Source organism: Glarea lozoyensis, assembly GCF_000409485.1.
Source record: "Glarea lozoyensis ATCC 20868 chromosome Unknown GLAREA18, whole genome shotgun sequence".
Lineage (NCBI taxonomy): Eukaryota > Fungi > Ascomycota > Leotiomycetes > Helotiales > Helotiaceae > Glarea > Glarea lozoyensis.
In genome coordinates this window covers 681098-697426 of record NW_007360992.1, presented here as the reverse complement: position 1 = coordinate 697426, position 16329 = coordinate 681098, and the positions used below count along the sequence as shown (strand labels likewise).

The following is a 16329-nucleotide window of genomic DNA, read 5'->3' as shown; positions in this document are numbered from 1 at the left end:
ACGACACACAACAAACAAAAAAAAAACGCCCCAATGATGCGAATCCATCTTATCTTCCCAAACACCTTGCCCAAAAAACAGATTACCCTCCCTTTTATACAGTCAACCAACATATACCCCTATCTTTCATATACAAAAGTTCGTTCGTCGTGGTACTTTCTCTACCAAGTCTCAGCAATATACTGCCCGGCCTCCTTCTTCAAATCCCAAAACTTAGTCGCCTCATCCCTACTCAGATTCCCCTTCATCATCGCCGAATCAATGAGGGCCTCCTCAACACCCTCGCCCATCCCCTTGCTACTCCCACACACAAACACGCGGCCATCAAGACTGTTGATGATGAACCAGACGAGATCAGCCTGCGCGCGGACCTCATCTTGCACGTATTTGCCTTTACCGGAATGTTTACGGGATTGCACGACTTTCTTGACTTCGCTCTCGTGGACGCCCCATTCGCCGGTGTATAGCTCGTCGAGGAGGGAATCGCGGACGCCTTGGAGAACCCAGACTTTGTTGGCGCAGTTTGCGTTTTTGAGACGACGTTGGACAAAGCCGCGGAAAGGGGCGACACCGACACCGGCACCGATTAGGAGCATAGGACCATCGGCAACGAATTCGCGGGCGAGAGGATTGGCCATGAGACCTTTGAACATGGGGATGCGGAGGTCTGGTTTCTCGCCTTTTTCTTCGGCTTCGATGAATTTGAGGGCTTGTCGTTCAAAGTAGCCGGATCCTACGCCGGTTCGAAGACCGCCTGTCCAATTGTTGGTCTCGTGGACGGTGACTGCGATTTCGATAAGACGAGCACAGCCTGCTCGTGGGACACAGTTCTCGTGAGGATCGTTGGAGAGAGAGTAAAATCTTGGCATGAGAGGTTGAAGTTGTTGGAGGAGAAGCTCAAGTGGTGGTTTGCTGGACGGGAATGCGTGAAGTAATTGGTTCATAGTGACATGAGGTCCAGTACGGAAATCGCAAAAGACATTCTGACCTTCCGCGCTGCACAAGAAATCGAGAACCTTCTTCTCGTTAACGTTTGTCGTGTGTTCTGCGAGCAAGTGCATGAGTTGCTTGGTTGGTGGATACGATTGGATATCGCTGCACCAAGTAAGAAGATCACGTCTTGTCGTGATGAGCTCTCGTGCTTTCTCCTCCCCCCAAACCGTAGGCCAATGACCTCCACCCGTCTTGAGCAGAATAGGACGATCCCGAATATGCTTTGGAATGCAAAGCAAATCCATCAACTCATCCACCACCCCCGGCTCATTCGGAGCCATCACCCCAATTGCACCTCCCACCTTGAAATCCACACCCATCTCCTCTGGATAATCCGTAACATCGAGATCGAAATGATACGTACGCTTCTCCGCGCCCGGCTTGGTTAATGCTCGCGCACTAAATATCTTTGCCGAGTGTACGGCGTAGGGTGGGTGAGGTTGGACGAAATTTGGTGGGTGGACCGAGGTATCGATGGGTGGTGTTTGGATATTATGTGGGGTAAAGTCAATGGAATCACTTTTTGCCTCCTCGCCCACTGAGATGGCAGAGTCGGTCGGTGATGGGATTGAAGTCGCGTTTTTGACTGGCAGGATATGGATCGTCTGCTCAGGTGTCTCTGGCAATTGTGTGAGGGTCGTTGGGATCATTCCCACCTTCAATTGTAGAGCTTTAAACGCGTCGTTGTTTGGTAATTCGACTTTTTCGAAATTCAATCGGTCGGTATTGGTGGCGGCCATGCAACATCCTCCACCACAGCATTTCTCAATCAATCTTGTGCCCGGCTCTCCTATTAATCGTTGGACGTCGGAGGCATTCTGCGAGATCAATTTGGTGGAAGCGCGTCGTGGTCGAGCGATGGGTTCTTCAGGCTCGTCGACTGAGGACGATGAGGAATACCCAAGCGATGGTGCGACCGAGGTTGGTGAAGCTGGAGCTGGCTCCTCTGGTATGCAATGCGAGGTCGTCATGTTGCGAAGCAACATGTGTGGTGGTCGGGACATCATGATGTTGGTTCGGATTGCACGTCGTAGCATGTACTGTGGAAGAATGTCTGGTGAGCAAAGACGACGAGTACTTGGTATTTGACGACGGACAATGGACTAAGGTTATCGCATCCGTTGGTGATCCTTAGCAAGAGATAATTGATTCTTTGAAGTTCTTTGAATGTGTGTTTCGTGCGTGGTAATGTTCTTGTAATATGACGGTGCAGCTGCCGTTTGCTTATGCAGTTGGGATGGCGGAGAAAGACGAGTTGCGTTGGGATGAAAGTGGGAAGAGAAGGCTTCTTGCGGGTGTGGTTGGCGGGCGATAGCCGGTTTTTGGCTGTGGCTCTGCCTGCTGAACAATGATCAGATAAGATTTTCTGGTGGGAACTCTAAAGTGATCGGCCGGGACCGGAGATGGTTCATTTAGTCAAGATAAATCAAGGAGCAGAAGTTGATGCCATGTTGCTTTTTATTTATCATTTCTTTAAATTATTATTTCGATATTTCGCTTCCAGGTCCCACCGACATCATCCTAGATTCTGAGTTCACGCCCCTATTCGTAGCTCGTTTAGCTCATGCCGAACGGTTGGATCGACTTGGATGTTTGATTCAGGGAAGTGATCCCACGTGCAATCATAATGCTTTAGTCTATTTCTCTTGATTGAGAAAGTAAACTGATATACACCGTGAAGCTATTCACATGTCTCGAATACCATCCACTCCCAACCTTCCACGTTGTATCAAACGCACACGCGGGACATGTTCTCGGCTGGTCTCTACGCTCACCGTAGCACATCAGCAAACCCTTCTTCCATATCTGACTGCAGCTTGCCGTGTACCACATCCTTTTTTCCATGGAGATCCAGACTTAGACTTGCTTCGACTTGTGTAACATTACCAAATCCAGAAAATCCTTCCTCGTCTATTCCTCTCTTACTTATCATGACTGATCATGCTTAACGCTTCTATGCTTCTCTGCCGTCACCCCACATAAGACATCTTCCTTATTTTCACATGATTGTATGATTAAACTTCGCTTCCTATCAAGCAATTCATCACTAAATAAACCTCACATTCCCTCACAATCACATCATCAACCCATCCGTCTGCCCACTCTCACACCACCGATTCAGCTGCCGACCCGAATCCTCCCCCGTGAGCGCTACTGCACATCCAGCCTAGCGCATTCCGCGCACCGTCGTGGCGTTTTCCAAATCTAATCAGATCATCTCCAAGGTGGGCCCTTTCGTAGCGGTGAGATGGGATTCAACAAAACAACATCTTATTACCCAATAACAAATCTTCTTCATCAAAAGAAAGATGAAACAATCCCAGGATCTCAAGCTGATTCACGACGGACATTATCCGCTAGTTCAGGGGCGGATTATTGTGACCAAGGAAGGAGTAAAGGCCAAGATCAGATAATTTCAATCAGATAAGATTAGATTACATCAATATCCAAGCCGAGTCTCACTTCATCCCAACACTTCCGGCGCAGACATACAATTTTCAGCAGTCATCATCCGTCCCAAGCGACCCGAGAACAAAGAACTCCGACATCGCAAATCATTTAAGTGGATAAAACGGTACCGAAAGTCAAACTTATGGAGCTGACTGGTACCTGATATGCGGGGAAAACGGTAATCGGATAAGATTGTGTTCGTATTCGTGTTTTGAGGTGTCGGAAAGGGGTAAATACTCGGTCACCACTCGTGGATGGGAAGTTTAGCTTCTCTCACGAGTGGTGATCGAGTATTAGGTGTGCGTTGTGGAATTGAGAATTCCTATTAGTGAGTTTTTTGTTTCATTTCCTTCTCTACGACTTTGAAATCTTTAACTATCTCTTGAAGACCTTTTCTTTTTTTTCCGAAAAAAGCGAACCCTCATATGAACAGCACCGAACACCTAAATTCCGCTCCAAACCAGTAATTCCATTGCATTTTCTCAGCTCCAAAAAGCCGTTTTACCCCACGATTCACTTTTCTTCCTCTGACTTCAACATCTTCCTCCCAGTCCCTCTCTCAATACTTCCTCGAACTCAACCTCTTCTCTCACATCTCACTCTCCAACCCTTCTTCCCCCCTTCGTTCTTCTCCCCTCTTCCTCCCCTTACCCACACCTCTCTCCCTCTCCTACATCCTCCCCCGACACCCCTCACACCTCCCCTCCCTAACAACCCTCACATCCCCGCATCGATCCCTCTTAACTCCCTCACTCTCCCTCAACACCACAACCATATACCCATCAAGTCTGTCCTCCTGAAGCTCTGTATGCTTACATGCTTGGTAATGAACCCTTACCTCGGCTTGTGGCCGGAAATGCGAGCGGAGTGTGTATTTATGGATGAGTGGGTTGCTGTTCAACATGATTTTTGAGTTGTGTTTGGATGTTCGGCTATTGGATGTATTTCCAGAGATGAGGTACCGATTTAAAAGGATAAGGAAAGCAGAAAAGAGGAGGAGACGATATAGTACCGGTGCTATATGGCATGATTGTTTTGGTTGGAGTGGAGGAGTGAATATTAGGAGGTTATTCCAATATACATTCATCTCGCACTGTAGCACGTTGAATAATTTCATAGTCTTTACTAAAATTATTGTCAGCCTACTGAGAGAAGCCTCGCAAGCATTAACATACCGGTCTTCTCGCTCTATATCACTAACTTACACTAACTCACTCATCAAAACTTCCATGTCGAAAGGAAAGTCAGCTATAATCTTCTCTTTCTCCTCGGAAACTACCCAAAAACTTCATTACAATCCAAACAAATCCACATCTCGAGATACTGTAGGTAAACACATTCACGAGAAGCAGCGAACTGGCAGAGTAAACGATCGAGCGGATTCGGGTGTCCGCCGACCAAAGGTCTTGGAATCTAATGCAAGATTATTTTCTATCAAAAACCAATAAACTAAAATCGGAGAGTTATTAACATAGAGCTGTTTATAACTTTCAGAGAAAATTGTTAGAGACATAGGGTAGTGGATTGAGATAGCGGGCCAGTCTAGTGGGCTTTGCAATAGGCTGATAATAAACGAGGAGGTGAGATGTCGGTGTCGAATATGAAATGGCTTTTTTGTTTTTGACTGTATGTTGTAGGGAGATTTTGAGTTTTAGTAACTTCAGTTGAGAGAAGAGTTAATGCTGAATGAGATAGTTATGTTATGTGGCTTTTAACTCCTTGATTAATGTCGAGTAAAAGGCTTAAGCTTAAAATTTGTAATTATCGATTTCTAATATTTTATAGATATCGAAACGTTTCGTTTCGAGAAGTAATCTATTTCTAAGCTAAGCGTATGTCTTCTCTACATTTTCAATTTTCACGCGAGAAGATTATCTAATACCCGATAATCTATACTAACGCCTATAAAGATTTTTCTTCCCTCCTCGAATTATCTAGTACCTACCAAAGCGAATTTGTCTACCGCACTTTGACACTAGATCTAGAATCTACGATGTGCGAGATATACTTAAACCGCCTTATAAGGTGACGCAGATACCATCGGAAAACTCGCTTCCGTGTCTTCACAGGGCTGGTTTCAAATAAAGTCTTCCAGATTGTCACTTGCTTCACAGTACGGGGACATAAAGCATGGGGAGACTTGAGGTAAGAGCTCCTTCGAATTGCGCGGAATGCAGATTATAGAAATTAGTCATGTGAAAGAGCGCCGTTTGCCAGTCTTTTGAGTTTGATGTCCCGTATTACTTTTCTTGCGCTATTCACGGACGGGAAAATTCAAATTGGAGTTTCTTTTTAATAACCCGGAAACCAATTTGAGGAAGTGAGATTCGAATACTTCTCTTATCAGTAGAACGCTGGTTTAGGAGCTATTGTGACAAACAGAACGGAAGATTGTGAAGAGACGCCCCAGATCCGCACGGGAACCAGATACGTTGCCTGCATCGAGAGAAGCGCCAACGTCGAATCACCAAAACCTCTGTACGAAGCAAAGAGGTTTAGTGTTGTCAAATGTGATTGTGTGAAATCCATGGCAACACGGATCCTCAACGACAAACGATCATCAATCGACCTCTTGTTTGTTTCTTCATTTACTAGGACTTCGATGATTCGGACTACTTTATGATGTGTCTGCTCTGCGGGGACAAGAATCTCTAAATTTAAACCGAAATTCCGGCTTCTCCAGCTTTTGGCTTTTCAAGCCTCAAGGCACTTGCCAGCGGTTCGACTAGCAAAGTAGCTTGTTCTATGAGTCTATGACTACTGAAGGATGACACAATTTCCCTTGAAAGCTAACAAGGTGTCTATGACCTCGCGAAGCCTTGGCAGGTTTGTGTCCTATAGCAGAGTTGCGTTGCTGGTCAGGATGGCAAGGATGGAGTTACATTAAAGCTTGAGAATGACAATGCTAAGAGGTCTTACGTCGCTGCATCATTGCCCGTGGGCTGAAACACACTTGCCATGGACCCGGCTCATACCCTGTCTAGGTTAACTTGAGACTTTCTCTCTATGTTATAAAGAGGCTCCTCGTCGTCTTTCTGAGTGAACAATTTGGAAGTATGCGATACTGGGGGGGCGTGGGGGGGGGGGGGGGGGGGGCGGGGGCGAGGTTGATAAGAGATGAATGCTCGTTTTGGTTATCAGAGTAAGCTTGATCGTCTCAGCAGTCCCATCAAGTTGACATGATACGATCAGGGAGTTTTTCACTCTGTAATTCATCTTTCGTACGTGATCTATGCGCTTGTTAACAATCGAAGTCCATCACTTATCTTGCGACGCGCTCCAAATGATCAAGCTGAAGCTTTTCAAGTCCCGGGTCTTGAACCTCGACTAAAGTTTAGATAGTGGCGACAATTGTGTATCCCGGGTTTACCTCTTAAAAACCCCATTCTTGCTATATCAGGCTTCCTGTTGCATATATCTCTCCTGAAGTAGTCGCAGCAGATGTGAAAAGTGTTACATCGATCGGAGACAAGCTCGTCGCGTACTACAATATAAGACTCACTGCTCCGTAATTTGCAAGAATAGGTACTCAAAGTAATGTACATCATGGTGGAGGCGCTCAAGAAGCTGACTGGGTTGAATGTTGGAAGACCAGCATATAACACTATTGTTAAAGCTGCGCTATAATATACAAACGCGATGTTATTCGTATGGATCTCTACATTTGTTCTCTGTCGAGTCAAGGGGTGTGTGCTGAGCCTGAAAATGGTAAGCCCGTCACATCTGATTTTAAAATTGCTAACATAGATTCAAAGAGGGGTTCGCTTAGAAATTAGTGGTACCCTCTAAAACGATCCTATCTATACACCAACTTCCAGTCATCTATTTTACTAACGTGCCACATAGAACCTAACGTGACATTAACTAACCGACAACTACACCACCGCTGCAGCGGATGAGGCTTTTAACTCTAAAATTCTGCCTTCTCAGTTTACAGATCTAGTGTTTTTAACAATCGCCAAGATTGTAAACAACTCACCGTCAATGGACCAGTTTTAGCCTTTGGCACGGGTCCACCAATCTACAATAAGACTAATTATACAATATCTCAATCAAGTTTACAAGATAAGACGAATCGAGCCAAAAGTGACGGGTCTTTTTCCACTTCTTTTCCAGCCATCCAACAGGGACGAAGTATCATGTCTACGCGGCTTGTTACAAACTAGCTGGTCATAAGAAGGTACCGGCTTCATTAACCCCACTAGGTTCTCTGACAAATGGTTCCTTCGAAGTTGACCATGTTTCAAATGAAGGTGCAAAAGTCACGATCGATTTTTGGAACAGTAGGTTTTCATCAATGGAATCCGCGATCTGTTTGAACAAGCTGGACGATATAGTTCGTGGGTTTCAAAGTGGCATTGTCATTAGATTGTTGACGTTTCTGCTGTGTGAGAAGACAGTGACGCCAAGTTTAAAGACTGCATCCTAGCTCCCAATGACCTTTCCCATCAACCACTCATTCTTAGAGCTAATGATACACCCACATTAGATGGCACCAAGAGGCTGGTCGAGTATACCCAAAAGGGGTTCTTTCCGGGGTTATGATCACCAAAGTTATTTCGTCGATAGGACACGATCAAGTTCGAAATAACTCAGGAGCATCCCAATCTCAGAAACGTCTACCAAAAAACCGACAAGGATTTTGCCACAAAATCGGACTTAATTGGAATCCAGCCACGGTCCCACATCTCCGCAAATTGTTTATGGCTGGCATACTGGAGAAAAGCCGAAGCAGAATATGTATTCATTTTACATACACCGGGTCACCACATATCAATGCAAGGATAATTTTTAGCAGTCATGTATATATTAACTGAACATTTGTAAGGAGCGTGTTTGTTTTCAACCATAAATAGAATCCATCAAAGACGGTTTTTCTGAAAGAGTAAGACAAAAAACCTGTAGACTAGATATTCTGATTGGTCCTAGCGCAAACAGCCACTGTGAATAGATCTTTCCTAACAAGCTATTGGCTGACCTGGAGTTATTCAATTCGCAGGGTCTTGAGCTCGTTAGGCACCTCTTCGTGGGTTGTGGCGTTAAGTCCAATTGGGAGACTGGGCAAGTAGTGTGAGCAAATGCATAAATTCTATTTGATGAAACAAGGGAAAACTTACAGGCTATCGAAGACTTCATCATTCAGACCAGACACATCGTACTCGGTACCGTCCGCCAAACGCAATATATTGAATCTCTGGCACTTCTTGTCGTCGACTTCGGCAGTCTCATCCCGCTTCTTGCCATAGAAGATATAGCCGGCACCTGTAAAGAATCCGCCACGGAGACACAAAAACGTGGTGCCACCCCCGCTTCCCGTTCTTCCTGCAAAATTCGTGCAGCCACCACCGGTGAAACCCTGAAGCTCAACGAGCCAGCCGATAGGGATACCACGGAGGGCGACACCGCTCGCGGATCCGGCGCCGCCTGGTCCCGTGCAGCAGCCCCGAGGTCCGGCACCTGCGCAAACTCCCGCTGTTCCACTGCAGTCTGTGTTAGGATGGAGATAGATGTCGATGGCTGAGACGGCCGTAGCTAAGCTAAGGAGAGAAGCGATGGAGAACTTCATGATGAGCTGGTTTAGCGTGGTAGAAGAAAGATTTTTAAAGTGTAGAGAGTAGATGCTTGATAGAGATAGCAGTGCTAAGCCAACTTTGCTCGAGAATTCCGAGTCCTTTTTATATTCAAGTCTTTACTATGTCTTTAACTCTGAGCTCGCTTAACAATTCTTGACTTAATGTGAAGAAACACTTCTCTGAATGTCGGTCAACTTACACGTCTTCGGCCGTGCTACTAGCCCACAAAACATGTAGGCAGCAACTTGGATACAGTAATACTCAAAAATAAACGAACCGACTAATGATAGTCTTGCCCCCTCTGGTGGTGCCCCAACTGGGAGGCGGCTTACTAAGATGCTTTCGGACACAGCAACGCTGAAGCGGCCAACTTACTCCGCCGAAGAACGGAACTGTTACTGAGTCTTCACCGCAATTGCAGTTGATATCTTAACACTGCCGGCCTCATTGGCGTGTTTTTGAGGTTGAGCGGTGTGACCGTCTCGATTCTTGATGACACGCATACGTCTTGCATGTACGAAGTAATGACTGCTTTGGAGCCAGTATTAGCTAAGAATGGGGAAGGGTATGTTGTCTCCACACTGCACCTCATGCTTAGGAAAGTATACGAGTAGACTAATCAGGAGTCCGGATCGTAAGCATTGAAACAAGCGAAAAACACAACTTGGATCTTGATGGGCAGTACTAGCGACGTTTTTATTAATCGGATCAAGGGATGTAAACATTGCCAAAATTTCATTATCAACCACCAGTAGGTTGCAAATCTGATGGGATGCCTGATTCGACAGAACAACTACACTCTTCCCAAAATGCTGTAATTACTCCTTACAGTTGAGTAAAAAAACAGCATTGTCTTTATCCAAAACACTAAATATCGATCTTAGAAAAGGAGCATTGAGAATCGCGTTTCCAAAATATCTTACTTAATGATTGTCCCGTCAGTCTTTCAATAAACTAGCGAACCTCTCCTTATTATTCTCCCTAGTGTGTTATATTTTGTGGCAATAGAGCGTCTATTATGATTTTCATGCTTTCTCTATACCTCTATAGCTGGCGACCAGTCTAAGCAGTATATCAATAACCTGGCCAAACCGGCTTATAATTATCACTAAAGTAAGTCTGGCCTTCTCAAGAATGCTATCATCTGACATAACACATTTAGGGATTTCCCTCTCTTCAACATGTTTCTCGCACATGACGAATGCTCTTCGAAACGATGGAAATCAGTCTGGCCAAACTGTAATTGATAATGGTGTTTGATAGACTAACATCTAAACCACAATCATCATAAGTTAAAAATATAATTTAAGAAGTCCTCCTTTCACAATTGGAAATCCAGTATCTCAAAAGCAGTCAGAATCTTGCATCGTTCCACGACTGGGGTGTCATATCTTACATTTGACAAGAGTCTCTCCGTAAGATTAAAACGAGTCAGCATGCGGATCGTGGGAAACTACACTGTAAAATATAAGTAATTTGATGAATTGTAATGGAAATTTCTCGAACCGGTGAGAAAAAAACAGATTGATGCGAGCTTACTGACACGTAATTCTGCATGGCATGGATATAGATTAATTTCTTTAGCCAACTTTGAGCTTTTAAAAGTTAAGTTCAAAGCCTAGGAGTGATAGAAGATTCTTTGAATCATCACGAATTGATCAACGCAGGAAATAGTTGCACAATCCTTTTCACTTGTAGACGTAAGGAGATATGTGCACTGCGCCTAGTATAGAGATTATGATAAGGAACCCTCAATTAAAGACCTCCGTTCGTAGCATAAAGCAACTCGTAACTTGCTGTAGCATTACTGAGTCTTTATAAGGACATCGTCTGCATCAACAAAGAAATTGTCTTTGCTTTTGTCTACATAACAATAAGATAAATCTGGAGTTCTTCTACAAAGAGTTGGAGACAAGCTCTGGATATAACAGAATAAAAGTCAAGCATAAAATAACATCGGATTTGCATATTCAAAATCGTCTCATCACCACTAAGCTACTCCAGCTATACACGCATACACACACAAACATAGCCCACCTCAATTACAAACATCAACATGTGTCACTCCATCATCAACGTCTACTCCGACTGCGCTCACGTCCAGCACTTCCTCACCCCATGCGCTCTTGAAAAAGGCGATGCAGGTCACGAGACGACGAAGCAGAATAGAGTGATGAAATGTGTTTGCCCAGACTGCTTTGGAGAACTTATCCCTAAGGATGATGGGAGTAGCGCCGTGGAACGACCGAAGGTCTGGTGGAGACGCTCTTTCAGAGCTTGATTGACGGGGGAGGATGTGGGGGACGGCTGCTCTCCTGGGAGATAGCTGATGCTGCTATATAAAAAAAATTAAAAACACAAAAATAAGAAACGCTATGCTTTAATTAAAAATTCTCCTATCGAACAAAATAAGAATAAAATGAGTGAAATGATTGAAGGTCATTGCTGTTTAGCAGTAGCTACTCTATAATGGATAACTGGTGAAAGATGAATGTAATTGTCCCTTACGCTTAAAATGAACATAAAGTTGGAAAATTTGTCGGCAAAATACTTATCTTGCCAGCCAGTAGGGAAGCTCGCGGTGTGGCGGCAGTGGACGAAATAAGTGACAGTCGAAATACGGTATTTCTTTAATTAACTTGACTAAATATTGTTATTTAATGGATTAATATAGAATAACATAACATTTTTAAGTAATCAAGACTTCTTGTTCTCTATTCAGATTTGAATTCTTTAGTCCAAGATTAGTGGGCAGGTGACTGACATTTATTTTGTCCTCCGTGAGGGAAGATTGAAAAGGGGGCCCGATCACATGATGCTTGAGTGGGTCCTGCTGTGTAGTGGTCCAAGCGGCAGTAACCTCCAAGGAGAAAACCGACCACTGGATCTTCATCTTCTCTGATTTTCCTCACGTCGAACAGTTCCACGAAAGGAACACCCACGAAACCTCAAGATGGGGTCAATGAAACCAGAGTAAGTCTCGTGATGTTCAAGAATATTGTGCGTTGTCACTTACGCGCACGGTGGCATCCAGATTCCCTCCCGTCAGGGCGTGCATTTTTGATATGGATGGTCTATTGATCAACACTGTGCGACTCCAAGTGCATGAACCATTCAGCTTTTAATGACAGCTTTTTAGGAAGACATATACAAGACATGTGCCAACAATGTTCTAGAAAGATACGGACGACCTCACCTCCCTTGGTCAGTAAAAGCGCAACTCATGGGAGTCCCAGGATCGTCACACGGTGACACTTTCCACGAATGGGCGCAACTCCCAATACCACGCGCTCAATTCAGAGAAGAATTACGAGAACAACAGATACTGTTATTCCCTGAATGTATCCCATTACCGGGAGTTGAAAAGCTTCTGAAAACGCTCAAGGATGCTTCAAACATCAATGACGACAAAATCCACATGGCACTTGCCTCAAGTACCGAAACCCCAAACTTCAAAATGAAAACTACGAATCTCGACGTGAAAAATATGTTTAACGTATTTGATGCAAACAACCGCGTCTTAGGCGATGATCCCCGGTTGGGGAAAGGCCGTGGAAAACCTGCACCTGATATCTTCCTATTGGCGCTCAAGTGTATCAATGAAAGTTTGCCGTCAGATCAGAGACCGATCGAGCCACAGGAATGTTTGGTCTTTGAAGATAGCGTACCTGGTGTTGAAGCTGGGAGAAGGGCTAAAATGAGAGTCGTTTGGGTCCCGCATGCTGCACTTGCAGCTGAGTATATGGGAAAAGAAAGAGATGTCCTGTCTGGGCGTGTAGGTCTGGTCAAGATTGGAGATGAGCATCAACTTGGGGAGGTTGATGATGGGTGGGGGAGAAGTCTTACGACTTTGGAAAATTTTCCATATCGTGACTATGGCATATAATCCGGAATTTAATGCTCAGTTGATCTTGGGCTGAGAACGGTTTATGCGGAAGCTGAGATATCTTCCACGAGTTTAACTCGTTGTTGATTTATAACTAAAACGGCGTAGCGGATTATTAATACCATTGAAAGGTTGTCTAAGAAGTTTCACTTCTTGATTCAATACCCGTTGTCAAGTCCCCGCACATAATTGCTTGGACTTTGATCGACAGAATTCATTTTCGCACCTCGCAGCGTTCTCAATTCATCCACAGACTCACTCTAATAAGAATATTTAATACTGCGACCTGTCAATTCACCATATTTATATAATTTATTTGCAGATTCACTTTGCCGACCACTTGTTTTGACTCTGCGACATATCGGAAGCTCATCTCAACAGTATTCTTCGCATCCCGGTTCCTGAATAGAGCATTCACCTGCTTTTCGAAGTCACATGGGCCCGTCTTGTTCTACAAAGCTAGCGGTCAGTTTCTGCACATTCCGGCCCTCAATGTTAAACAGAAGTCGGCCTGCCTCTCAAATTTCAACCTAGGTAAGAGCGACCCCCAAGCTACTCGAGTTCATCGACCACGCTCCTAATTCCACATCTTCCAGAAAACGCACCTCTTCAGGTTCCCGACAATCCAGCACGATTAAGCAAAATTGTTACGGCCTTCTTTAAGCATGGCGTCATCCACCCTCAGCTCCCCGTTATCGAATATCGAGCGACTCCCGGACGAGCTACTTCTCAGAGTCTTTGACCTGATTTACATAGAATCAACCACGTCCAAAAAAGACAGCGATCGATACAGATGTGGCTCCAGGACCCTTCTCAGCCTCGCCTTATGCTCTCGTCGCCTATATGCTGTAACTCTACCAGCGGTCTACCGCTACATGCACGAGCTCCCGAAATCACAGGATAACCTCGTAAAATTCTTGCGACAGATTCTTGCAGTACCCGCGCTCGGTCACCAAGTGAAGCTGTTTCATGGCGTTGCTAGATTCACGGAGCGGCGACAGAGTCAGTCAGCTATACGACTCCACACATCGAGTCTACCACCGGATGACTGGATCCGTGTCGAAAGTGCAGCGACAGAAGCAGTTTTCGCAAACTCTTCATATCCTTGGGTACTCAACTCTATCGAGAATGGATACTGGCCTGATGTTGCTGCTTTGGTGCTATCTCGTCTCCCGAACCTGGAAGAGTTGGAATTATCCAACTGGATCTACAGCGATGAATCCAGCAAAGCCCTGCTTATTCTCAACAAAATGGCAAGCATCTCGAATAGTTCCGATCAACCTTTGAGCAATCTTCGAAGAATTTCCATAAACTCTTCCCAACCTGACCACGATGTACCGATGCATCGGCTCCTTCAATTTTTCATGTTTCCTTCGCTGTCTGTGTTCGAAACAGATGCATGCTGTATGCAGTTTAATGGTGATGATGACTGGATGGAGAAAGGTTACCAATTTCCAGCAATGAAGGAGCTACAACTTTTGCGCAGCGTTAGCGAGCCAAGCCGACTCTCCAATTTCCTTCAACTATTTCCCAACCTTGAGCGTCTCACTTATGGTCACACATGGGGTCTCCTAGCATTTTCAAATTTGATTGCACCAAATTCGTGTCAGCCATTGCTAATTTAACGAGCACACTTCAGTATTTGACGATTCTTGATGACGGCAAAATCATATCGACGCCAAGTAATCTGCTGGGTTCGTTCCGAGCATTTGAAAAACTCGAGCTACTGGACGTAACTTTTCATCTATTCATTTACACCAACATATCTAGGTCTCTGCACGGCCGACATTCACCTATAGAGTTTTGTGAAGATGACGCACGTCTGGAAGAACGTCTTCCTCCTTCTCTCAAGCGTCTCAAGTTCCGAAAGGTCTGCCCATGTCACCTTCCGGCAATAACTGCTATTATCACGCATAAAGCTACGCATACACCTCTGCTCAATACCCTCGGACTTTCTTGGCACCATGTCCTCTCACTATATGCTCCCCAACATCTGAAGCGAGCTTACAAATTTCCAGGAGATGCGGCCGATCTAGAACTGTCTAAGCAGTGCAAGCAGAATGGAATAGAGCTGTCTAATTATGGGATTTAGAGTCATGGATTCACTTACCAAATTGCACAAGGGACAAGCTAGCCACTGGAATTTGGGTGCTAGTATGACTCAAAAAGGGCAACCAACCATCTGAACAAGCTAGTTTCACTTAAATGAGCCTCATTGAGAATCTTGAATATTCTTGCCACAAGTTTTCTCCTAGCCGCTTTGCTAAAGTGCTCTTTGTTACATGCCGATATGATTTATTTTAATCAGTTGAAATCCCTGCAGCTGTACAGCAAAAGCAGCCCTCTTATTAAGACAAACGCTCATGAGCTCAACAAAATTTACCATCCAAAAGACGCCAGTAATATTTCATCCCACACACAATAAAGCCTTTCCCAAAATTGACACCCATTCTTTGAATCCGTAAAACCAGCCATCCCATTCTATAAAACTCCTGCACACCCCTTCCCTTCCCATTAAAAAACACTCTCAAACCCTTAAGCCCATGCCAAATGCCACCCCAAAACCTCTAACATCCCCAAACCTCCCCTTTGATTTCATCTCAATTCCTCGCCTCGTCCCTCCCCTTCCCACCATTAATAATTGCCGCTACACCCGCGACTAGAAAAACAGATATCACGAGACAGATCATCGGTAACGGTATCGCGGGATTGACCATCGGATCGGAACTGTACTCTGGATGGCCGTTTGCTGGGTCACCGTTGTCGCTTGAAGGGTTGGATATTTGGCGGACTGCGAGGTTGAGGGTGGTTGTTGTTAGGGTTGGGAGGGAGGGCAGGGGTGGCATCTTTGGGGTGTGGGTGGGGATGAGTGGTTGGTTATTGAGATACGCAACTTTTATTCGAAATTTGAGATTACCCCCCAAAAGAAAGCAATGAAATCGATTTACTCTCAGAATAAGAAACATTTTTCAAACAGCAGCTCCCTGATTCTTCAACAGCACCCATCACGTAGACTCGTTCTTCAGCAATGCATCCTCCCCCTCCTGCGGTTTGTACTACCGGGTGCAATTGGTCGGTCTTGGCGAAGAAACCAAATTAACCAACATACAGCCACGTTTCATGGCTGTGGTGTAAGCTCGGGTGGGCTGGGATGTTGGGGTAGGATTTGCCTTGGGTCGTAAACTTCGCTTAGCGTGATTATCAGGTGGGAGGAGCCAGGAGGATTTACGTGATAGAGAAGAGTTGGGGGCGGTTTTGATGGGGAAAGCAAAGGTTCATGAAAAGAGTGGGGTATAGACGTGGAAATTGAAGGTATTGTGAGTATTCATGACTGTGACTCAATATTTTATGTTATTGAAAAGTCTGTTGTCGTCCCATGCAACAAGAAAATATTGTTCGCTATCATTTACAAACAAAGACTCATGC

At 44.9% G+C, this 16329-nt stretch overlaps 4 protein-coding genes across 4 annotated transcripts; 2 read left to right on the top strand and 2 right to left on the bottom strand.

The window, feature by feature from the left end:
- Positions 1-161: 161 nt before the first annotated feature.
- Positions 162-1997, bottom strand: GLAREA_12464 (Riboflavin synthase; the record flags this gene model as incomplete). Its single annotated transcript, XM_008083246.1, has 1 exon — positions 162-1997. The coding sequence occupies one exon, from the start codon at positions 1995-1997 to the stop codon at positions 162-164; it is 1836 nt and encodes a 611-aa protein (XP_008081437.1).
- A 6431-nt stretch (positions 1998-8428) lies between these two features.
- GLAREA_12463 (uncharacterized protein) lies at positions 8429-9010 on the bottom strand (the record flags this gene model as incomplete). The annotated part of the gene is made up of 2 exons (XM_008083245.1): positions 8429-8501; positions 8562-9010. 2 exons carry the CDS (start codon positions 9008-9010, stop codon positions 8429-8431), a joined length of 522 nt encoding a protein of 173 aa, XP_008081436.1.
- Positions 9011-12240: 3230 nt separating this feature from the next.
- Positions 12241-12903, top strand: GLAREA_12462 (HAD-like protein; the record flags this gene model as incomplete). The annotated part of the gene is made up of 1 exon (XM_008083244.1): positions 12241-12903. The coding sequence occupies one exon, from the start codon at positions 12241-12243 to the stop codon at positions 12901-12903; it is 663 nt and encodes a 220-aa protein (XP_008081435.1).
- A 665-nt stretch (positions 12904-13568) lies between these two features.
- GLAREA_12461 (uncharacterized protein) lies at positions 13569-14528 on the top strand (the record flags this gene model as incomplete). The annotated part of the gene is made up of 1 exon (XM_008083243.1): positions 13569-14528. The coding sequence occupies one exon, from the start codon at positions 13569-13571 to the stop codon at positions 14526-14528; it is 960 nt and encodes a 319-aa protein (XP_008081434.1).
- Between the last annotated feature and the right edge of the window lie 1801 nt (positions 14529-16329).